This window comes from Neoarthrinium moseri (genome assembly GCF_022829205.1).
Source record: "Neoarthrinium moseri strain CBS 164.80 chromosome Unknown scaffold6_Wmoseri_CBS_16480, whole genome shotgun sequence".
NCBI lineage: Eukaryota > Fungi > Ascomycota > Sordariomycetes > Amphisphaeriales > Apiosporaceae > Neoarthrinium > Neoarthrinium moseri.
Window position 1 is genome coordinate 951,908 of NW_026055120.1, and position 23,077 is coordinate 974,984.

General features: G+C 52.5%; 6 protein-coding genes across 6 annotated transcripts; 5 read left to right on the forward strand and 1 right to left on the reverse strand.

The window, feature by feature from the left end:
- Positions 1-1,356: 1,356 nt before the first annotated feature.
- On the forward strand, positions 1,357-2,958 carry JN550_002891 (uncharacterized protein; the record flags this gene model as incomplete). Its single annotated transcript, XM_049314234.1, has 1 exon — positions 1,357-2,958. One exon carries the CDS (start codon positions 1,357-1,359, stop codon positions 2,956-2,958), a length of 1,602 nt encoding a protein of 533 aa, XP_049175416.1.
- Positions 2,959-3,632: 674 nt separating this feature from the next.
- On the forward strand, positions 3,633-5,251 carry JN550_002892 (uncharacterized protein; the record flags this gene model as incomplete). Its single annotated transcript, XM_049314235.1, has 5 exons — positions 3,633-4,163; positions 4,215-4,356; positions 4,408-4,689; positions 4,739-4,849; positions 4,974-5,251. 5 exons carry the CDS (start codon positions 3,633-3,635, stop codon positions 5,249-5,251), a joined length of 1,344 nt encoding a protein of 447 aa, XP_049175417.1.
- Positions 5,252-5,405: 154 nt separating this feature from the next.
- On the reverse strand, positions 5,406-6,488 carry JN550_002893 (uncharacterized protein; the record flags this gene model as incomplete). Its single annotated transcript, XM_049314236.1, has 1 exon — positions 5,406-6,488. One exon carries the CDS (start codon positions 6,486-6,488, stop codon positions 5,406-5,408), a length of 1,083 nt encoding a protein of 360 aa, XP_049175418.1.
- A 7,834-nt stretch (positions 6,489-14,322) lies between these two features.
- On the forward strand, positions 14,323-16,098 carry JN550_002894 (uncharacterized protein; the record flags this gene model as incomplete). The annotated part of the gene is made up of 1 exon (XM_049314237.1): positions 14,323-16,098. One exon carries the CDS (start codon positions 14,323-14,325, stop codon positions 16,096-16,098), a length of 1,776 nt encoding a protein of 591 aa, XP_049175419.1.
- Positions 16,099-17,166: 1,068 nt separating this feature from the next.
- On the forward strand, positions 17,167-18,595 carry JN550_002895 (uncharacterized protein; the record flags this gene model as incomplete). The annotated part of the gene is made up of 3 exons (XM_049314238.1): positions 17,167-17,720; positions 17,888-18,263; positions 18,365-18,595. 3 exons carry the CDS (start codon positions 17,167-17,169, stop codon positions 18,593-18,595), a joined length of 1,161 nt encoding a protein of 386 aa, XP_049175420.1.
- Positions 18,596-19,195: 600 nt separating this feature from the next.
- Positions 19,196-20,047, forward strand: JN550_002896 (uncharacterized protein; the record flags this gene model as incomplete). Its single annotated transcript, XM_049314240.1, has 2 exons — positions 19,196-19,413; positions 19,474-20,047. 2 exons carry the CDS (start codon positions 19,196-19,198, stop codon positions 20,045-20,047), a joined length of 792 nt encoding a protein of 263 aa, XP_049175421.1.
- Between the last annotated feature and the right edge of the window lie 3,030 nt (positions 20,048-23,077).

Genomic DNA, 23,077 nt, shown 5'->3' on the forward strand with positions numbered 1-23,077 from the left:
AATCAAAGACGATGGGATCGGGAACCCCTTTTGACTAGTCGTGGAACGCATTCGATGGCCATAAAGGCTATTCTTCTCAGCTGAAGTCATGCTCGCAATACAAACTTGCGTCACTGTCTCAATGTGTTCATACCATGTGAGTTGAAATATACGTCCCTAACCGCAAAGAAAGCAAATTGTCCAAAGGGGTGCATATTCCGGTTAGAAGCATCTTGAAGCTCATTGGCCTGACATTTGGGTCCTTGATAACGATGGTAGGGGGACCTGGTGCAGATGTGCAAAATCTGAACTCCTAAGCAAATTGTATGCGCCCAGAGTACGCCTGTGCCAGAGATCGGGTAATAAACTTTCGGTATCGAAGTAGGAAGGCAAGACTAGGTGACCAAGCGGTAGGGAATTCATTCCAGCAGATACACGATAGGTGACTTTCTACAAGTCTGGGGATTTCATTTTTGCTCGTTGATGAGAGTTGAAGGTTTGATCGTTGTACTTTGAGTCATCTATTCATAAGTTCTAATCCGTAAGGTCAGGACGGAAGGCAAGAATAAGCAGGAATGTTACTGACAATACAAAATCTCATAAGTTCGACATGAGCCTGACTATTATCGACATGGCCAGGCGATAAGGCAATGTACAGTCAACTAAATAGCTGTTTAAGAAGTTGGTGCTAAGATTTCAGACAGGATCTAGTGAGGGCAACATCAACGATTCAAAGTTGCATCGCAAATTGCAATCTCCAACCTTTGGTTATTATTAACCTGTGTAATGTAGAGAGCCGTAACTAAGCCAATACCTAGGTACTGTTCACTATGGAATGCAATTTTTCACAAGGTGGTAATGCTTCGCCGCACGATGCTTTGCAGATCACTTATCCCCGCGTCTCCCCCGCTGACGCGGCATCCTAACTGCTAGGCTGCCACTGTATTGCCAACCTCTCACATCACGGGTTGCAGGATACTGGGGAATGTCAAGTAGGCTGTCAGCCTGCCCAAGGCAGTCATACTGATGCTGCCTTACTGTCCCACCACTTCTCAATCGCAAGCAACCAATCATGGAGATTTGGGGCAAGATCAGACCAGGCGCCGCCTTGGCTACTGCGGAAGGTTTTGCAGAAACGTGATGTAGGTACCGCAATTCTGCCTAACGTGCCACTGCCGTGACTATTCCTAGTTGCCTTCCTCGAAGGGCCTAAGGCTGTGGACGTTGGGTCGCGGCACTCACAGCCTAAGGTATGCCGAATCTGCTATATATGACAGATGTCATCACGGGTGAGATGATTTGGAATATTCTTCTTTTCGTTTAAAATTTTGATTCCTCTTCTTGATACCACACGATAGGATTACACCGTTTCGCACAATGACTGTTACCGAAGTCAAAGCCGAAGAAGGTTCTTTCGAGGACTTCAAGGCCCACTGCAAACGACCCCGTACCCATACCGAGCTGCTTCTTTTTCAAGTGCTCAAAGAACGTCACATAGACTATCATGTTATCGAGATTGACACTGACGACTTCGATCTCATGGGGTACGCTGAGGCCGGGTTCGCCAATTGCGAGATTGAAGAGGACGACCATACTCTAACGAGCAGTGTCGCATACATCGCAAGTCCGTCGCGGAGCGAGCAAGACACTAAACCTGGACAACTTCGTTACAGTTCCTGGTGGACAAAATACCAGTATACCTGGAACGAAGCATCTTTCGTCCTATATTCGGCAAGGGTCCCGACCAATTGTGGATATGCAACTTATCTGTTCGTACTCACTAAGCGCGAGCCTGATACACCCCCACGAGGAGTCACCGCAACAACGAAGAAGCTACTACTATCCGTCGGAGAATGGACGCGAGAGCTTCACGAAGAGATCTATGTTTTTGACAGCGCCTATTGGTCCAAGTCAAAACAGCTGTGGAAAGACATTCAATCCTCAACATGGAACGATGTCATTCTGAATCCTACCATGAAAGAGGGTCTTATAGAGGATGTTGAAGGGTTCTTCGACTCGCGAGGTCTATACCAAGAATTTCAGGTTCCTTGGAAAAGAGGCATCATCTTCCATGGTTTGCCTGGCAATGGGAAGACTATCAGCATCAAGGCCTTGATGGCGCGGCTGCAGAGACGCCCAGACGACCCTGTGCCAAGTCTTTACGTCAAAAGTTTCGAGGATCGTAATGCTGGGCAGCAGTATGCGATCCGGTCGATCTTTCGCAAAGCGCGGAAGATGGCACCCTGCCTACTCATCTTTGAGGACCTGGACTCCCTCATTACGAATGAAACCCGTAGTTACTTCCTGAACGAAGTTGACGGCTTGGAGAGCAACGACGGTATCTTGATGATCGGCTCGACTAATCACCTTGATCAGCTTGACCCGGCCATTCGGGATAGGCCCAGCAGATTTGATCGCAAGTACCATTATCAACTACCCAGTCAATCTGAGCGTGCTTCATATGCCAAGTACTGGCAGAAGAAGTTGGAGAAGAACCCTCGTACAGAGTTTCCTGACGATGCCTGCGACGTGATTGCAGCCATGACGGACGGCTTCAGCTTCGCTTACCTGAAGGAGCTGTTTGTAGCGACCCTTCTCGCTATTGCTCGCGGTGCTAAGGGAAAGGAGCCAATTCCTGCTAGCCTCCTAGAAGACGACGTTAAAGACCAAAGCACCCCGGAAAGCGTTTCAGAGAATGTTCCGCCCAAAGGAGAAGACGTACAAGAGGAGCCTAAGGAAGTCGCAGAAGACGATGGCAAACCAACCATAGCCCTCCGTCGACAAGCAGTAATCAACGTTAAGGTACCCGAGCACCTAAAGGATTGTGTGCTTGTCAATGTCATTCGCCACCAGGTGTTGATTCTACTGAAAGACATGAGCAATGGCGAAAGACCCAGAATCAGAGTAGAAACAGAGGGCAGCGCTAAGGGCATACCTCGGCAACTGAAGAGAAGGATGGCACGCTACTCGGAGCACTAATATACGTGTATATGCTCCACAGACTCAGCTTCAAGGAGGCTGAAACTTTTCTGCAACTCTATTCATGTGTTGAAGGTCGGTTCAGATTGGTGGAGTAGGGAAATCACATGAATTGATCATGGAATACACAGGCGACAGCGCTTCTGATATGTTTCAAATAGTATACTAAAGCAGCCTGGCGCATTCTCTAAGTCTTTTTTGTTTGACATTCTAAATGATGATCCACAAGTAGTGCCATCGGTGGCAGCCATGTCACACCACTGTATTCTCCAGATACTCTAGACTTTATTCATGTCTTTGGAGGCTGATCCATGGACATGTGCCCTCATTATAACGCAGATCAAGGTACCTTTTGGAAAATCTAATCAAAAGTCATATCTGTTGTTATCTATTACTTTGTGTGGGAGGAAATTATGCTCTCAATCGAACCTAATATTACAATGAGCCATTGAGCCTCCTTCGGTTGTATGTAGCCGGCCCGAGGGTCTGGTAGTGTTTCGGATACTGAGCCGAACTAGGAAGAACCGAGGGGGGTCAACATTCGATTTGCATTGTTTCCCCTCGCCTCCGCAATGCGATCCGACCTGTCATAACGGTGTGCCCCAAACACTCGCCTCTCTAAATTTCTAGAGACTTACTTGTTCATCGAAGAATTCGCATAGATTGGCGCCAACATGCCTGATACGCCAGAGACAGGTCCAGGGTTACCCCCCAACCGTGCCACTGAATCCCAAAGACAAGATCCCCAATTGTCGGGTCCTTTTCGTTCACAATTGACCGATAGGACTTACCTGTACACTGACAATCTGCAAATTGAGGCAACAAGCACATCAGCAACAGCCCCTTGCTCCGACCTCGAAGGGCATCCATACCAGTCAATTTCCCACTATGAACAACAAGGCTCATCGGTCCAGGACTCATCCCAAGAAAGCCTACTTAGTGGCGCTGTTGGATTCCAATATAGGCTGCGAGACCCATTCCAGTTTGTGCCGGAACTCCACGAACTGCCTACATCTTTGGGACTGCCCCAGTTTCACAATGCACATAATTTTGTAACGGACTTCCTCGTCCCAGGCACAGATGATGAGGTTGCGAATCGTGTATCGTCTGGATCATCAGTAGCTGAGCCAGGCTCGATCCTGGGCGAATCTGGGCGTACTTACCATGGGTACGAGCCCGGGAAATACTTTTTGCCCAATGACGCTGTAAATCACCCGAACCTACTGGCATGTTAATGTCGCTGACCTTCCTCCTAGGCCGAACAGGATCGTCTTGACTTCCAGCACGCGGCACTTGTGCAACTATTTGGTGATCGCTTGTTTCGAGCTCCTCTGGATCCAAACCTCAAGTACACGCTTGATGTTGCTACAGGAACTGGTATATGGGCCTTAGAGTTTGGTATGTCCATCTGCTTGTATGAAAATCTCGTATTAACAAGTAGTGTTCTAGCTCAGAAGTTTCCAAACGCGCAAGTTATTGGTACAGATCTCAGCCTGATCCAACCTCTGAATCTTGCCGCTCCCAATTGCCAGTTTTACAGGCAAGACGCAGAGAAAGACTGGGACTTCGGCGGCATACTGTTTGATTATATACACTTAAGATTTACTTTCTCATGCTTTGACAACCCCAGAGGCGTAGCTCAATCCGTGTTTGACAGCCTCAATCCGGGGGGCTGGGTTGAGTATCAAGAATCCATCTTTGATCTTGGAGTCATGGGAGGGACAGCTGAAGGTGGGTAGTCCACCACAGCTTTTTTGATGATCGTTATAACAAGCCCTAGGTACCGCCTACAAGGAGTATTGCGATCGATGCAACGCCGGCGCAAGAATACTTCGAGGACGTGACATGAGAACTGCGCCTTGCTTGAAAGGTTGGCTGGAGGAATTAGGCTGTAGGTATATTCTATTACAAATTTGTCGACTATTTTCCCAGGTGGAACTGAGCTCCCAGAATTTGGGCAGACACAGGGCCTGCTCCTTTCATTCTCGCCAACGAATAACTAACTCCAATGGCAGACGAAGGGGTAGTAGAAGAGAAGTACCTGCTACCTGCAAACCCTTGGCCAAAGGAGCGCAAAATCCGGAGAGTGGGACTTTGGTGGCTGAGAAATGCACTTGACGGCCTACGGGGTATTGGATGGAAGATGCTGCAGGCGACAGGACTGACGCCTTCAGAAATCGAAACACTGGTCAACAACGCGAAGGCAGAGGTTCGTGACACATCCAACCGTTTCTATTTTACAGTTTATGTAGTCTATGGACGCAAGCCACTTGGTCACTACCAGCGTTTCTAGATATCAATCGAGCCGGCCTAGGACCATTTGTTCCATAGTTGGAGTAACTCAACGAGGGCGGCTTCATTCTCATATTCATTGCTTCAGATATCTGTTTAACCCAAAGTAGCCCCTGCATGATTTTGATATTTAGTAGTGCGTTCCGAGTTGCTTGCTACACCTCGCAGGGGCGAAAAACGACCTTCTCGCCAGAAACCCCTTTCTTATTAAGGCTCAGAGCCTCCTCAACCGCGCCAAGTCCCCCTGGAACAATTCTCGGTCGGTTTGGCACGAACAATCCTTTGGCAACCCAGCCGTCTTCGCCTCCAAGAGCCTTGGCCAAGGGTTCGCTGAGATAACGCAAGTTTGGGGCAGAACCAGCTCCCAAGATTTGTTTGACTGCCACGTTGGGCTGCTTCGATTGGCCAAGTGCTACAGCATCAGCATCTACCTCTTTCGGGTGTACGACGTGTACTGTCACAAGCTCCCCAGCCTCGGTTCTTGCCGCCTGCAGAATGCCAACGCCTTGGGTCTGTGTCGTCTTGGACGAGATAGCGTCAAATACGAAATCCAATGCCACATCTCCAATCGCAGTCTTGAAGTCCTCCGGGCTTGAATGAAGGCGGTCGAGAACGACATGTGCACCAAGCTTCTTCAGCATTTCGTGGTTGTTGACACTTGCATTCGTGACTATCCTCTCAAACCCTGACAGTCTCGCCAATTGGATTGCATACTGGCCTACAGACGAGGCGCCGCCGATGATAACTATAGCCTTGCCTTTGCCTGCCTGGGCCCCTCCCTGTTCCCAGGGAGCCAAGACCCCATGCCCTGTCTTGTCATAGAAGGCAGTGACGACGGCCATTGTAGCGAGCCAGATGCCCGCAGCCTGGTCGTCGCTAATATTTGCCGGAGTTTTGGAGACAAGAATGGCGGGCATCTTGCAGTACTGTTGATAGGTCGAGTAGTCATCTTTTCCGATCATGCCCTGGAAGAAAACGTGATCGCCGGGCTGGAACTCGGAGACATCGGGACCGACGTCGACAATGACTCCAGCTGCATCTGACCCGAGTATGGCAGGGTACTTGCTAATGAATGCACTGTGGTCGCGCATCTTCCAGTCGACCGGGTTGACGGCTGTGGCTGTGACCTTGATACCGACTTCTCCAGACTCAAGTGGTGCCAGGGAACGCTCGCGTATGACATTTTGAGCCTTTGGCTCGGGCACCACGGCTGCTTTGAAGGACTGAGGAATCGACATTGTGTTTATGATGTTGATGGAGTTGATGAAACTATTATGTGTTTTTGTTGGAGTCGTACTACCACTTTTTGATTTGTGAAGTGGGTAGGTGTGGTTGTCGGACAGAAATGACGAAGCTATGGGTCCAACTGAGTTCAGAAGGGCGGTCTTCTTGTTTTTAAGCTCAAGAGTGACATCCAGGTCTCGCTAGTTCCTTGAACGTCACTAATAGATTTTTCTTTCACGATCAGCGTGCCCACTGGCATGACTGGACTTCCGGAAGCTTCAGCCAACTTCCATGACCCAGTTGCTGAATACTTGCGCTGTTAGTGCCATTCATCGCAAGGCTGACAAGGTCGATAATTCTTCAACTCCGGCACTCCGGCACTCCGAGCGTTCCCACTTACTCCGTGTGCTCCACCAACCGCATCAACTCCATATTGCCATGGACCAAGAAGTCGTGTATAGCACAGATGCAAGGAACGAAAAAGACCACCAAGCGATCGCCAATCACCGCAACAGGTCGGTTTGGCATACTTGATGGCAAGTAGCTTGCGCCCATGCAGTACGACACGGAATAGGCATGTGTTATCCGAGTAGTAAAGAACCGACTGACTAGGGTGCACTTGATGCTATTAAAGGTCTCCTAATCACAACTTGGACGGACGCTCGCGCCTTGACGTGACTGTTGCAACAATGGCGATATCATGTTCTGTCACCAAGTCTCCTTTGGTGTGAACATATAGAAGTTACCTCTAGCTCTGCCAGTATTTGGCGAATAAAACTATTCCTAGCTCGATCAGCGCGGCATTCCACGTGCATTTCTTCACTTGCCTACAACTAGGCGGATAAACGGTGCGTATCGATATGCTTTTCAGTCGCGATGGGTCTTCCTCTTATGGAACATGGTCGGCGGTTCGTGTCTGAAGCCATGGGTTTCTTGTCGGTCATTGTCACATCAACTGAGAGCACGAGATAGTCTTGCTAGATTCCTGTCGCAATTATTAATTTCTATCCTTGTTAGGAAGAAAGCTCTTTTCTTTCTAAGACCTGCTGAATTTACTACGCTTCCCGGCATAATCTCCTTGCGTAACGCTGGAGAGACATTCGCGTTAGAGCTCTGCTTGAAACGAGGTTGGTAGTAAGCATCTGCTTTCATAGCAGCTTGATCGTGAACCGTAAGTCCGTTTTCTTGGACACTGTGTGAGGCAGCACCCTTTTGTGAGTCTGCACTGCAAATCTTGAATAATAAGAACCCAAAGAAGGCTATAGAGCGGACCTAGTAACTGCTCATAGCCGTTTAGCCCCATTATCAACAGGTCGATGATCTGTTGTGATTGAGAAACAAACAAGATAGTCATAGACAAGTCCGATGCGTAACCTAGTGCAGTTTAACGGCTCACTTGTATCTCCTATGTACAGACATGCATAAAGTCCTGGCAACCGCTGACTCACCAAATGTGTAGAGACAAAAAGTCAACGTATTGCCTGGATCGTCACATGGAGAGGTACAGCAGAGGCCATGCCGACGGTAAATGGGCAAATTTCAGGTCCAGCAGAAGGTATACTAGCAATGCGACTTAGCGTGACACACCAACAGGATCGAGTACTAGCAACATCATGTGTTCTCTCTATGGATAAGCCGTGGTGCTATAGTGGCAATTATTGCTCAGATAGTTCCAGGCGTCTTTCTCTCGATTAGAATCATCGTAGTAGCCTACAGTATATACCGGCGAGGTAGACGCTTCCGGAAAGCAGCAAGAGCTCTAGTCGGCAGAGGCGAGCGCCGTGGTTGAGTCCAGAGCAGACTTAGTACCTATTCACAAGCTTTGATTCTCTGAACGAGTCGCATAGGCCAAGTGAGCTTATTGATTGCGACTGGTCTAGACGAGAAGCGTTAGAGCTGCAGATACAGCTACGTGTATATATAAGATCTCTTTTCACAAGCAGATATAGTTCTGGGAATCAAGTCAGCGGTGTTGTGTTGATGAAGCGATGTAGATATGGAATGGGCCAGGCGCATAACGACGTCTACAGTGTAACGCAGCTGGGGGACCCCTACCAAGTATAGTCCTAATGGTACCGAACTTGTCCTACCACAAGCTAATCCTGTGCGCCTCATCGAAGTAGCACCGGTGCTGTTCTCCAGTCGAGGGCCCGCCTACTGCCACGTTGGTATCCGTGAGAGGTCGACAACCGATGAGTCGGGCAGAAAACGGCGCGCTTGGATTGACCACTTAAGCGCCGGCTCGCTTGTGGGCCGGGGTCCAGAGCGCTGTGTGCGAATAGGCTGCATAAGTGGAAGCAGACTTGGCGCTCACCCTGCAGCTTGCATAACACCCCCTCCGGCTTTGGAAGGCCGCTAGTAGATCGGATTCCTAGGAAGAATGATGGTTCGTATTCCGAACACCTGCCAGTTATTTGACAAGACTTGCAAGTTGGCAAGGCGTCCCGGCGTGAACATTGTGGATGTCTCGCGATGATCTTCGACTGTAACGAGTATGATCTGCGAACAGGATTGATATATACAATCTCTCATGCGAAGAGTCATTTCAGTACTTTTTCAGTTTGCCCAGGCAAGCCAGGTGGTCCGCGGTGCCCGAACTGGTGTTGCTTGTTAACCGCGGCAATCTAGACTAGGGTGACGCGGTAACAGCACCCCAGCGCCTCCTTGGGATGGATTCGATGAGCGAGCCCTTGAAGATCTGGGTCCAGATGGCTAGCGAAGACCCCAAGCGTCCCAGTAAAAAAAAAGTCAGGCCGAATGGCAGAAATTTCCGTAGCGCGAAAGGGCCATCATCCACCTCTTGGCCAGCTCGCGATCCGGCCAACGGCTTTGCTGGCGGTCAAGCGGTCTCGCGTCTCTCTAGCTCGGTGGTGTGGAAATGGGCCAGGAGAAACGCCTCGTAATCCACGTCTCATTTCGCGGTACGGTACGTGAGGATGGAACCTCGCGCTGGCCGAGGTCAATTGGCCTTCCGGCCGCCTCACAGCTGTCCGCAGCACGCGCAACGAACGAAAAGAGCCCAGAGCAGCAGAAGAACAGGTCACGGGGCTCGTGACCTGCATAGACTGATTCAGATTCAGGTAACCCTAATGCCGTGCACAGTAACTCGTAGGCGCAGAGGGGAGCTTTGATGATGGGCAAGTCCGGTTGCCACCCATCTCAAACCTGAGGGGCGGCGAGGGAAACCGGGCGCACGGAGGCTCGTCCCACAGTTTTTAGGGGATCACTTGTCTCAGATTCTTCTCTAGCTCGGTCGAGGCAATGCAGGAGGCAGCAAGTATGGTGCCACTTTACCAGGAACGCGGCCTTTGTTTCGCGGTGCCCAGAACCATGGGGCGTGCAACTCTGGTCCGCCGCCGGTCGTCTGTGTTTGTCCACCTGTCTTCTGGATAGATAGTTAACATGGCACAGACGGTGGTTTGTGAGTTGACTGTGACGGCCAGCAAGCAAAGCTTTGGCTTCCGCGATGCATTGCAATAACCCGTAGGTCGGAGCCAGTTACACCCATAACCTATGTCTTGCCCAATAGTAAACAGCCATAAAATGACACCTTGGGTATGTCGGACTTAATCTCGACTTGCCTACTATTCGCGTCTCTGTCGCGTGTCTAGCGGTAACAGTGGTGGTGAAAATAGCCCACACGCCCGCCATCGAGCGACTACGTACTACAAGCATCAGCTAGATCCTCTGACCCCATTTTCTCGGCTGGCAGATTGATCTGACCAAAACCGTGTATCGTGGGGCCCAACCGAATGTGCCGAAAGTCGACAGCTTGTCCTTCTGCCGCTTTGGGCCTGCGTCCCCTCGACGAAGTTTGGACGATTATGCAAATGCCCAGTCCGCCTTGATGGCCGCAGCGGTCCCATGTATCTGGATTCTGAAATATAGTAACAGCAGGGTTTGTGACACGGTTGGGGAACATGGGTGGCAGTCGATCACCAGGGTCCGCCCATCCAAAGGAGCAATGCGGTGCGACGCGTGTAGCCGTTGACGCACCTGCGCCAGAACAGTCATCGTTTCCGGCTGCCGTAATTTCGACTTTGCCATGCAGCCCGCAGTGCAGGTTGTCCATAGAAAAGGGCTGATTATACCGTCTCAAATATTGGACTGGGAAGGACGCTCGACTATGTCAGACTCAACCTTGGCACTAATTTCGGGCGACGCCAGGCTTCTTTTCTCTGGGCCTTCACCTTTTCTAGAGCGCGACGACAGGGTCTAGCGTGGGAGGATCGGCAGGAGAATGGAAGAACCCAAGAATTAGGATTTCGTCAGAAAAAGCATGGCTCAGCGTGGGTTCCCGATTTACACACAGCGATCATGCAGGACACAGAGGATTCAACATTCACGTGGTGGCACAGCCGATCCCGAACTACGTCAACCGTCGCACCAGACATGGGCGAGGATTGTGAACGTTGATGCTAGAACTTGATGAATCGAGGTAACTTGCAAGCGCCACGTGAGCATCTCTGGAGGGTTGGCAGTATCTTGTACCCTGCCTTAGCCAAGTTAGTTAGTAGTTACGCCGTGTAGACGTGCATCTTCAAACTGGCTGGCACCAGCGTTTGACGGGCGAGGGTCTTCTCTAACTTGATCGGGTTAGGGGGAGAAGGCTGCAACGGGCGAGAGCGTTGCTGTGTGAGTTACCTACTATATGAAGCGAACTTCTGGCGGAAAGTTTGCCCATATGCCATGTTCTTCTCAGGCCCCTCCCGCGCAAGCTCCTGTCGCGGCAACCTCCTGGCAATGATGGTTCGCCGGTCAAGACTCTGTTGAGAGGTCTCGTGATCGAAGGTGCCCTCACGGCCCTATCATGCCTGTGCGAGCCTTTTTGACTCATGTTGGGGCCTAATGGTCGCTATACAGTGTGCTTGTGCAGGGTTGATATGAAGATGGATCTCGTCGATTCCCTGCAGCTCGTCGACTCCCTGCAGTTATTTTTATTCGCTTGGTCTGTTTGTCTGTCAATAGAGATCGGGGAGCCGTGGGGAATTGGAGAAGTCAACCCATCCAAATCCTGCTCATCCACAAGTTGACAAACAGCTAACTTATGGGATGGGATGATGAACCTGGGCTGGCATTGACTCGACTCGGCTTCGCCCAGCGGGCCCCTGTCAAAGTCACGATCCCTTGCCGATGAACAGGCCCCCCTTTTGGGATGGACGCCGTTGGTTGGCCAGGGCGGGTAGCCTGATGCCACAGAGGCGAGAAGGGGAATCCCATCTGACCCCAATTCGTCAATCCAAACCGTCACTATCACACCCACCATTGGCGGCGGGGAGCTGCAGAGGCAGGACGGAGCTGGCCAATGAGTGGCCCCGACGGGCTCGCTGCAACTGATCAATGCCACCTTCTTCTCACCGCTGACGCGCCTGGCCCCTCGAACTGCTGGCGGACGCCTGCGCTGCCATTGGCCAGGCTGCAGAGCTAGATTGGACGGGTTCGCTGCTGCACGTCGTGCCGGCCTAGCGTATGTAGGTGAGGGCGCGAGTGTGCAAGTGTGTCTATGAGTGGCCCGGGAGAGGGAGAGCGAGTGAGTGAGTGAGTGAGTGAAAAGAAGGCACACGCTTGACAAGGGGGACAGCTTGGACTGTGGACATGTGCGAGCAGAGTCAGTTGCGGAGCCAGTCATCAGTCTTTGCCAGCAGCCTTGGCCAGTGCCCGGAGCACTGATGAGTGAGTGAGTAAGTGGCTCGCTCATAACTAGCTGCGAGCAGGTTTGTGCTGTAGTTAACCCGAGAAGCTCGACACAGGCCAAGGCGACAGGGTCCGCTCCACAGCTCTCAGCGCTCTGGAGTCTGGATGGCTGTGGTTGGCCGCAGGGGGTTCTCAGGGCTGCGCTGCTGGGATGGATCGCCCAGCCCATCAGGACCCGTGCCCCCAGGTGGGCCCCCCGCCAGGTACCTGAGCCCGCAGCGGTTGTCGCAGCGCAGTGCGGCGTCCGTCCCAGTCAGGCCCAGTCAGGCCCAGTACAGGCTGCCCAAACACCACGCAGCCACGCAGTACGCACCACATCCAAGCACGCACCACCCAGCCCAGAGGGGGCCTGTTGAGTGGACAGAGGGCAACCCCCAGGGCTACGGTACAGTACGAGTTCCCGGCGCTGCACCCCGTTCTAGGTCTGTAGGTACCTGGGCTGCAGTACAGCCAGCAAAACCCAGCTGGATGTAGCGCACAAGGTACTTACTTATTACCCAGTCGCCTGCAATAGTTACGCCATACCCACCACCTGGGACCAGCCCAGCAACCGCCCAGTCACAGTCGTCGGCGGGTTTTCTTCACGTCCAATTCCACTCTTCTCTCTCTCTCTCCTCTCTCTCCCTCTCCTGCTCTCCCTCCATCACAGCTTTTTGTCCATCTTCTCTTTCTTCCCTTTCCCTCCTTCTCTCGCACCACTATCCTTTATCCGCCCGACGGCTAGTCTCTCTCCCCTCAATCACCCCCCTCCGCGTGAATTCACAAAACACAAAAAAAAAAAACAGTCAGATCATCTTTTCATTTGCTCGTCGTTGGCCGTCACGCCCCGTCAGCCGCTGGAACCAAAGATTGCATTCACCCAAAAATTCGCGTTGCCCGGGAAGATTCAAGCACCACCGCCCACCACCAACCCATCAAGAGGAAAAGGAAGAAGAAAGGAAAAGAAAAAAAGACACACACGAGGGGATCCGGAATCGAGTTTCATCTGTTGCCATTTACCATCAGACTGATACTGGGACTTTTTTAATCACTGTACAATTTGGTTTTCTTCGCCGCCTCCGTTGGTCGCTTTTCCGTTCATCGCATAAAATATCGATATACAGCCCAGAAATAATCTCGTCGACGCCGGAAGGAAGAGGAACGGAAGGCCGACCTTGCAAAAAGACCCAGACCCCGAGAGAGAGAGAGATCAGGATCGCTCATCCGACCCCATCTGCCGGCAAACCCAAGAAGGCAGGCCTTGACTTCGACAGCCACCCGCCGTGAAGGACCTCGTCTGCAAAAAGGTACGCAACCCATCGCCGTCGACTCCCCACGTCTAGATTGATCCGCCGAGCGTCTCTTCCCCCCCCTGTTCTTTGTCTCATCGTGGTGCTCACCGTGACAAAGGAACCACCGCATCGCGGCTTTGCCTCTTCGCGACGTCACAAGCGCCCCCGGACTTGATCGACTAGGCGACGGCCCCCCCAACCCCTAGGACCGAGAACCATCTGCGCCTTCGCACCCTGTGTCGACCAGCGTAGTCGTCGCTCGCCTCGTGCCCCGTGTGCCGGATTCACTCTCGCAGCTTGCTCTTGCCTCGTTGACGATTATCATCCCGTTGCCACTCATTCACGACAATCGCACCACTTATTCATCATTCCTTAATACCGGACCTGCGCTCCAAACATCCGCCGCAACACGCTATTTGTTTGATCCACTCGACTCGACAACATAGCACCTGCAGCACCCGCCCGATATTTTCAAGCTTCTGTTTCTTGTTCACAGTCTTCTACCGCCAACCGCCGTCAACCAACACGCTACTCTTGGATTCGCCGGAAGTCATCCTGGCATCGCGTTTGATACGACCCTGATCCGAATCACTCGAGTTCTGAGAACAGCGTTCGACCGGCCGGCCTTTTTTCCCAGTATACCCGCATCTTGCACCACCTACCGGTACTTAATACGCACACTGCCACCTACTCGGTTGTAATACCTGCATCGACAGCCCGAACCTGATTCGTTTATTTTCGCCGGCCGTCATCCATTCTTTACCGATCTCTTCTTCGTGTGATCCACCGAGTCTCGCTTCGTGGTTCGCTCATTTGCCTGTTTCGAATCTCGTGCTTGGAACAGCAGTCTCACTCGATCCGTCACCAAGACATTCACTGAGTAATGCACACTGGTGGTCTTGCTCAAATGTCTCACAACAGCTTCACTTCGCAACCCGGCCTGGCCATGCCTTCGGGCGGCCTTGCCTCGCGCCGTGGTGGTCAGAACATCAAGCCCCTCTCGTTCGAGTCTATGAGAACCACCGACACCAAAGACAACGGTGTCCCCACCCCTCGAACCAGCCGATCCCACCTGCTCGCGGGCCTCAGAACGGCGCCCAAGTCGGCCACAACTGGTAACTTCCCTGCCTCGGCCACTTCTGCTCTGCCTGCTGCCCACTCCATGCACGGCAGCAAGGGTGTCTCCACAGGCATGTACGCCGCCCACGAGGGTTCCTACGCTGGTCCCAAAACCTCGCTCCCCCGCCTCGCGACTCAACAGCAGCAGCAGCAGCAGCAGCAGTACCCGCAGCAGCAGCAGCAACAACAGCACCAACAGCAGCAGGGATACGGCCACATGATGATGGGCGGCGGTCAGCACTACACTGCTGATCAAATCCTGGCTCCCCCGGAGTTGCACCTCGACGAGCAGATCCAGGAGCAGATGGACCCCGACATGTATGCTCGCCTCGTTGCCACCAACATGTACCTGGCCCAGCAGCAGCAGCGTCTACAGCAGCAGCTTATGAACATCCAGGCTGCCGCTCAGCAGTTCCAAGGTCTGAGTTTGAATGGCCAGCAAGGTTTCCAGCAGCAGTTGGCGTTGCAAAACTTGATCCAGCAGCAGCAGCAACTGAAGAACCTTCAGCAGTCCATGGCGACTATGCAGCACCAACACCAGCAACAGCAGCAGCAGCAGCAGCAGCAGCAGCCTCAACAGAACATATACACCTACTTTGACCCGGCCACGGGTCAGCAGGCCTACTATGTCGATCAGAACCAGGCTCAGTACAACAACGTCTACATGGACCAGCCTGCTACCCCGCAGAACATGTCCTTCCAGCAGCATATGGCCACCCCGCGTGTTGAGGTTTCACCGCCTCCCATGGAGAACGAGAGACCCTTCTTCCGCAGCAACTCGCCGCCCAAGAAGCTCGAGTTGACGGCCGAGCCAACTCCTCTCCCCCCTCCCTCCGCCAACGCTTTCCGCCGAGGTCATAAGAAGGCATCCTCCATTGCGAACCAGAAGGGTCTGTCTCTCGCCACCGATGAGGCCAACAGGGCAGCAGGACCTAGGACCGCTCCTTTCCCTCTGTCGCCTCTGCCAAACGGGTATGGCCCTGGACAGGCGCGTGCTGGCCAGCATCCTGTTCGTCAACCCCGGGGACCTCCTGCCATTGATGAGCTGCGCAGCAAGCCGACTGCCAAGCATGAGGGCAGCAAGAATTTTGCCGCCCGCACCCGACGTTCCGCTGTCCACAATCTCGTCCGAGCCGGCATGGAGAGACGCAAGGGCACTAGCAGTAGCTCTGGCAGCACAAGCCCCGTCTCCGAAAGTGCCGAGGAGGCTGGCACCCCTCTGACCGATGACATGTCTGACTCTGGCCTCAGCGGTTCTGGCAGTCTCTCGGGGGATCTCGAGACCCACAAGCCCATCAAGGTGACCACGCGTGTTGGCTGGGGTGCCATCGGCTCTGACCGTCCCAGCTCGCGCCAGAAGTCCCGTAAGAGCGTCGAAAGCCTGTCCAGTGCTTGCGAGAGTGACCACGGCAGCTTTGCCAGCGTATTCAAGCATGGTGGGCCAAGGGCCAGCAAGCCCGAAACTCCCGAAGGCCAGCGCAAGCCTTCTATGCTCGTGCTCACCAGCGCCGAAAAGCGCAAGGGTGGCTTGCCTGCATAAGGAGGTTGCGGGTTCGACAGTTACGTAATAACGATCGCATGCTTCCCAACGTCTTGTCTTTCACGGTTTTCTTTCTTGTGACGGAGAGGTCGACCCTCTCCAGAACAACATTTACGAAACAGTATGGACGGTCACATGGTGAACAGAATGGTCTCTTTTGATTTTTCCCGGAACTCTGCATGCGAATTCTCTTATGGGGTTGGCTGGCATTAGGAATTTCTGCGTCTTTAAGCAATACCACGACTTGTTTTTCCATTTTTCCAGGCCAGCATTCTGGCGGCCTGGCTTACATTCGGAAAGGGGATAGAGAAGCTTTTGGGGGAACGCCCACATCGAACTGGGCACCCTGCGCAGATTCGAATTTCTTCGATCTCCGCTCTCTTGAGTCGCGCGCGACCTTGGGGGATCGGTTGTCTACACTTCATGTCACTCTCTCGCTCAGACCACACGATAGGTCACCCTTGTTTGCCTTGCGTCTGGGGCCTTGGAGGGCTCGCAGCCAGGCTAGGGGAGGAGCATTACACTTATGAACCTTGTGGATGCTGTCTCCGGGATCGCGGACGAGCTGATTCCCCGCCTCGCACAGGAAAGGCGGGCGGCATAACGCAGTTTGAGGGGATGCCAAGGAGAAAAGCTGAGTAGCTCAGTAGGTAGATCATTGGCTCAATACAAAGCATTGATGGCCAAACCAGTTTTTGTTCCTGTGCATGCCTTTTCTGTGACTAGGTTTCCGCCAGTAGCACGCAGATGAGCATATCCCAATCCACTTCCAACGTCGTATTGCCTCGGCATGCACCAGATGCAGCCACCTCGTGACACGATACGAGGGAACTGGGGTATCCGCTGTGGCTTCAAAAACCGTTGCCAAGTTGCTCGGCGGCTCAAGAAAAAAGGAACAGGGTCACATTACCGCATTGATACCCCACGACGTCCAGGAACACGGAAGTTCGACCGCCGCGGCTGGATACGGACTTGTAAATGTATGTATAAACTACATTATGCCATCATGACTAGACAGGTCTATGCAGACCCGCCACATCTGTGGTTCATCGTGTCTCGAGTGCAAGGATGAGGTTCACTACTTCGGTCGTCGGCGCCCTGCTCAATGCCCTGCTCGCGTCCGCGGCACCCACGCCGACCACAGATGCGTCCCTGGCCGTGACCACGGTCTCGAACCGCGTCATCTTCTCGCCGCCGTCCAACGCCGGCTGGGTCGACCCGCGCGTGCTGTACGCGCGCGCCCTGTCGCTGAGCTCCGGCCCCTTGCTGGCGACCTGGGAGAACTACTCGCCCGAGCCGCCGGCCGTCTACTTCCCCATCTACCGGTCGCAGGACGGCGGCGCCTCGTGGGCCCAAATCGGCAGCATCAAGGACACGGTCAACGGCTGGGGCCTGCGGTACCAGCCCACCCTGTACGAGCTGCCCCAGGCCGTCGGCCGCTGGGCCAAGGGCACCATCCTCGCCGCCGGCAACAGCATCCCCACGGACCTGAGCAAGACCAAGATCGACGTCTACGCGAGCACCGACGGCGGCGCAACCTGGACCTTCGTGAGCACCGTGGCTAGCGGAGGCGTGGCCAAGCCCGATAATGGCCTGACGCCGGTTTGGGAGCCATTGTTCTTGTAAGTTGGCTATGGAAGGGGTTGCTTATGGCAACCTATTCAACCATGTGCTTTATCCACATGTGCATGAATCGGAGTATCTTTACACTGTCGTCACGGCCCGATGCTGAAAGATATACCTCCTGTACGCGCTCTCTCGTCCATGCTGACACCGAGGTTTTCGCTAGGGTGTACAACAACCAGCTCGTCATCTACTACTCGGACCAGCGCGACAGCAAGTACGGGCAGAAGCTCGTGCACCAGACGACATCGGACCTGGCGACGTGGTCGGCTGTCGTCGATGACGTGCACGACACGGCGGCGTACGCGGCCCGTCCCGGCATGCCTGCCATTACACGCCTGCCCAACGGCAACTATATCTTCGCCTACGAGGTCTGCGGCACCGACGGCTGCCGCGTTCACTACCGCCTCAACCGCAACCCGCTCGACGTACTCAACACGCCCGCCTCGGCTACCTTCACCCTCAAGTCAACCAAGGGCACCACGCCCGTCAGCTCGCCGTCCGTGGTCTGGTCGAGCGTGGGTGGCGCCAATGGCACTATTGTAAGTCTCTGTTCATCGAAGGTGGGAGGGGAAGGGGAGCGGTGGACAAGACGTGCTACTGTAACTCGGCGGGCGGACTGCTAACGTTTGACTTCGCATAGGTGCTGAGCGCGGGCAACTCGGGCCAGGTCTTCACGAACCGGAAACTGGGCGATCCCAACAGCTGGGTCGAGTACACTACGCCGCAACCTTCGGCGTACTCCAGAGGTCTGGAGTTACTGAAGAGCGACGACTCGGCCCTGGTGATCATTGGTGCCGGCAGGTTGCCTCCGAGCACAACCAACCTTGTCAGCGTCAGTGTTTTGGATTTGAAGGCAATGGTTGGGGCATGATCCGGGGTCTAGCAGAAAATGAATTGCTAGAGATCTCCTTGCAGAGCTCTGGTCTTTTGTTCTCCAAAAGTAAGCATAGACACGTGCACTTGTATTATAGCCATGCGACAACGAGTTTGCTCTAGACTGTCACACAATGTTTATACCGTTATACCTGGCCTTGTACACCAACCCCACCTTATGAGCGTGTCAGGCCTAACAACCAATTGCTGATCGGATGCTGTATGTTTACTTGTCGTGTGGCTTTTTCTCGTCACTCTAACATTTAGCCCCGGATTATCGGCATTTCAACAATGATTCGGCAATCGAGTGCGGGTTAAACCCGAATGGTTCAGCTCGGCGTATACCAGCTGGCCAATCACAGCGTCGAGACCGTTATCGATCTCGTCGTCAGGTCATAAATGCGAAAACGTGCAGGGCCTTTTGTTCAGCATTACTCTCCAGCAGCGTCAACATAAAAGGCTCTCCTCACTTCCTCCCAAGTGATCTTACACGCAACTCTAGGTAATTCCTCGGTGGAGGCTTGCTTGAAGATCGAGAAGGAAACCCCCACACAGAGATCTCCGCATCTGGAAACAATACACCAAACATAGACTCAACATGGCCTTCCCGTATAAGAACGTGCTTATGATCGGAGCTACATCTGGGCTCGGTCTCGCATTGGCAGAACGTATGATCGAGAACGGCATCTTCGTCATCGGCGTGGGCCGACGGAAGGAGAGGCTTGATGAGTTCGTTGCCAAGCATGGCCCTCAAAAGGCTGCGGCGTCGCAGTTTGATATCACAAATCTGCACGGCATCCCAACTTGGGTCGAGGAGTACGTAACTTGATTCTCACAAAGGCTCCTTCCATGCCATCCAAAATTGACGAAATGTAGTATCACCAAGAGGCACCCCAGCATTGATGCCGTGGTCCTGAACTCCGGCATCCAGCGCCCCGTGGACTTCACCAAGCCAAAGAACATAGACCTCGACCTTGTACAGCACGAGATCACCACCAACTACACCTCGTACATCTCACTCATTACGCACTTCCTCCCTCATCTTCAATCACGCTCCCCCAACCCGACCGCTCTCATCACCGTGACGTCTGGGCTGGCCCTTGTGCCCTTGCCCCGCTGCGCTAATTACTGCGCAACCAAGGCGGCGCTTCACTCTCTGTGCTGGACGCTGCGGGCCCAGCTCGGTGAGGATGAGGCGAGCAAGCACATCAGGGTCATCGAGCTAGTCCCGCCCGCCGTGCAGACCGAGCTGCACACGCAACAGGGGCTGAGCCAGCTCGGCATCCCCATCGAGGAGTTCACGGACGATGCATGGAGGGGCCTCTTGGCGGATGAGGAGGAGATCCTGGTTGGGCCCATCAAGGACAGGTTCGGGCGCGTTGAGGTCGGAAGGAAGGAAGCATTCAGGGGCCTGCTAGAGGCTGTGAAAAACCAGGAAGTGAAGCACTAAGTATGCAGATTCATACTTAATGGCAATCTTTTGATAGCCATCTCTGGCACAAAGGCCTTTAGTTTCAGACTGAGTAAAGAATATAAGTATAAGGATGCGATGCGATTGTTGGTACTAACAGACGACCCTCGCGACCTCCTCCATGCTTCGGTAATGCTGTCAAACCTCGTATTTCACCTGGGGATTACCCAACTCTTCAGCAAAAGGCTTTCGTCCGTACAAGATGTGGCTATGTCACATTAGTACAATCTGCTGCTGGGATGTCGAAGTGTGGATGGAGTTTTTCCATATGCCATAATGGTTAGCTCTGCGGTCCCTAATCTCATTCTGTGCTTCTTGAATGAGGCTTTCGACTTCGTCTGCCGACAACCCCGATGCCATCAGGATCGACCAGCACGTGCGCAGCGTATCATGCATGTTTTTCTGGCCGAACCGCCCAATCTCCCTCAATTTGGCGTCTTTTGGCCAGGGAGTAACGAGGATCTTCAATTGTCTATGTTTGACGTCCACGACTGTCAGAACATGGTTAGCTAAATGCCCTCCTTCCATGAATATCCGATTCTCTAGAAGTGGAAGGAAATGCCACTTACAGCCGATCTCCTCAAGTCACTGCGTGTACTTGTAGACTTTGTAGGGGTCTCTTCCGCTTACTTCAATACCACGATCGCATGCGACAGTCCACTTCTCGACAGCTTGCCTATTCTCAGGGCAGCCAGCCGAAAGCCTTGCAGAAAAGTAGATGCTTCTAACTTTGTAGAATTCGTTGGCTTGAACGAATTTGAATCATGAATCTTGGAACTCGATCCAGCCTCCAGGATTGAGATTGTCGAACGCATTCTTCATCACCACTCGACTCTCGTGAAAGCAAGTGAACGCCAAAACAAATGCACGTGGTCGAAGGATATCCAATGTTGGCACAGCGCCTGACAGCGGGAGTAGCCTGGATTGGGATCGAGGAAATACCAGGGCTCCTCCGCGTCATCCTTCATAAACGCACAGTTCTTTATATTAGTTGTCGGTTGACTTGCACTTAAGTCCGTCCCAATTACGTATTAAGAGGGATTCTGCTCAGCTTTTGTCGAAAATCTGTGAGTTTGTACCTAGTCTTTTGAACGTTCTCGAAAGTACCTACCGAGCACAGTTGCCCATACCCCTGTGCCTGTTCCAATATTAAGCACATATTTAGGTGGTCTTGCCATGGGTGCCATCGCAAGCCAACCGTCCAGCATCAGGCAGAAAATCGAATGCTGAAGATCCACACGATCCTGTTCTACCTGTAATCACTAATCAGTTGGGTTATTCACAGTGACTAGAAGGTTGGACTGACTGCGTCGTTGGGAAGAAAGTACTTTTCCTCCTTGCATCCGTGATATAGCTTCTCTGACTCACCGAGCACTGATTCCGGCTTGATGACTGAGCTTCCATCTGGCGTTCGGCCCAGGGCTTTGTTTGCCATATCACTCGCTACAATGGCAAAGGATGGGGTTTGTTTGGTGCAAGGTTTCTGCTCGTACCAAGATGCATTCACTGCAGAATTTAGGATTGCAGGAGCACGGACATTCTCTTCAGGCACCCAAGAAGGTGGGCGCATGAGCTAGTATGACTCGAGCAGTTGGGACAGGAGCAATGTTATCATCGGCATTTGGACCGGTTCCTTGGTTCCGTCCAGAGAATCCAAGTCGTACGGCTGCAAATTGAAACCTCCCGGAGGACTCGAGGATGGCATGGTGGTTCTTGTGTCGTTAATAGATCGACTTTCTTCACTCCACCGGGTTTTGTCCATGGAGCATGGACTTGTCGTCACTGACTGTCCCTTTCCTCAGGAACTCAAGCTAGGTTTGATGAGACATTTCAGTAGCTGGCGTATCTCGTCATTCTAGACAAACGAGAGAAGATGTAATTATCCGATGGACATTTTCATGAGGAAGCCTTTGTAGCACACCACAGTCAGTGGAGACCGGGGTAAGAAGAACAATTCGACCATTCAAAACACTTGAATAGCTGCTGGAACCCTGTCAATAGGGGTATCGAACCGTCGGGCCGGACGTTTTTCCCGAACCACAAGTTAGCGCAATCAAACGTTCATAGTAATCATTGTCGCTGGTACAATGATAACAGACTAACAAGGCCTGGTTTGAACTCCAGCTTGACTTCAACGGGGAGACAACCTAAGGTGTATTGATATGTTGAATAATAAAGATGCGGAAAGCCAGCCCTTTAACAGGACTGAGCATAGAGGGGTCTAGGCCCTATCTGTGTAGCCGGGTACCATCAGCCACTCAATGGCATCTCAAATTGGAAAGTGTTGAGAAGCCCATTGGTGTTAGTATAAGATTCGTCTGCTTCCCGCTCAGCTGTTCTGGGAAAGACATTCCATACCCGTAGCTGCTCGATATGATCCCCTGTACTATAAAGTTTTACCTTTACTAGAATCCAATGCACCTTGGGAACCCTTGCGAAAATTCAAACTCGAAGGTGGGGAAGACCTATTGAACATTGAATAACTTGAAACATATATAGCACGGTCCCCAATCACACACATCACATACATATACCGTTGTGAACGGTGAATCCACAGTATATATAACGAAGCGGGACTTGACAGGTTAGGCCAGTATTCCAATGACGTGGCCTCATCTCAACTAGATAAGGCGAATGGTAATGGCTCCATTATATCACAAAGTAAGCGCCAGATTTTTGGGGGTCGTCCCTCAGTCGCAGTCTCGCGCCGAACTTCGAAATGTGGCAAAGAACTTCGACCGATTCTCACACTGCAGAGGCGACCAAAAACATACATCCCTGGTCGCGTTTGACTGGGTCCTGCAACTGTCTCCCATGCGCCTTCTGCAGTCAAACACTCTCGACCTACAAGAATTCCAGGATGATTCCCGTCCAGCATATACGATTCTATCCCACTGCTGGGGTCAAGATGAAGTCAGTGTCCAGGAAATTCGATTTTTGAGTGAAAGTGCGTAACTTAGTAGTCAAGTACTATATGCCGCCATTGGAAGAAACTGGCTCTATGTGACC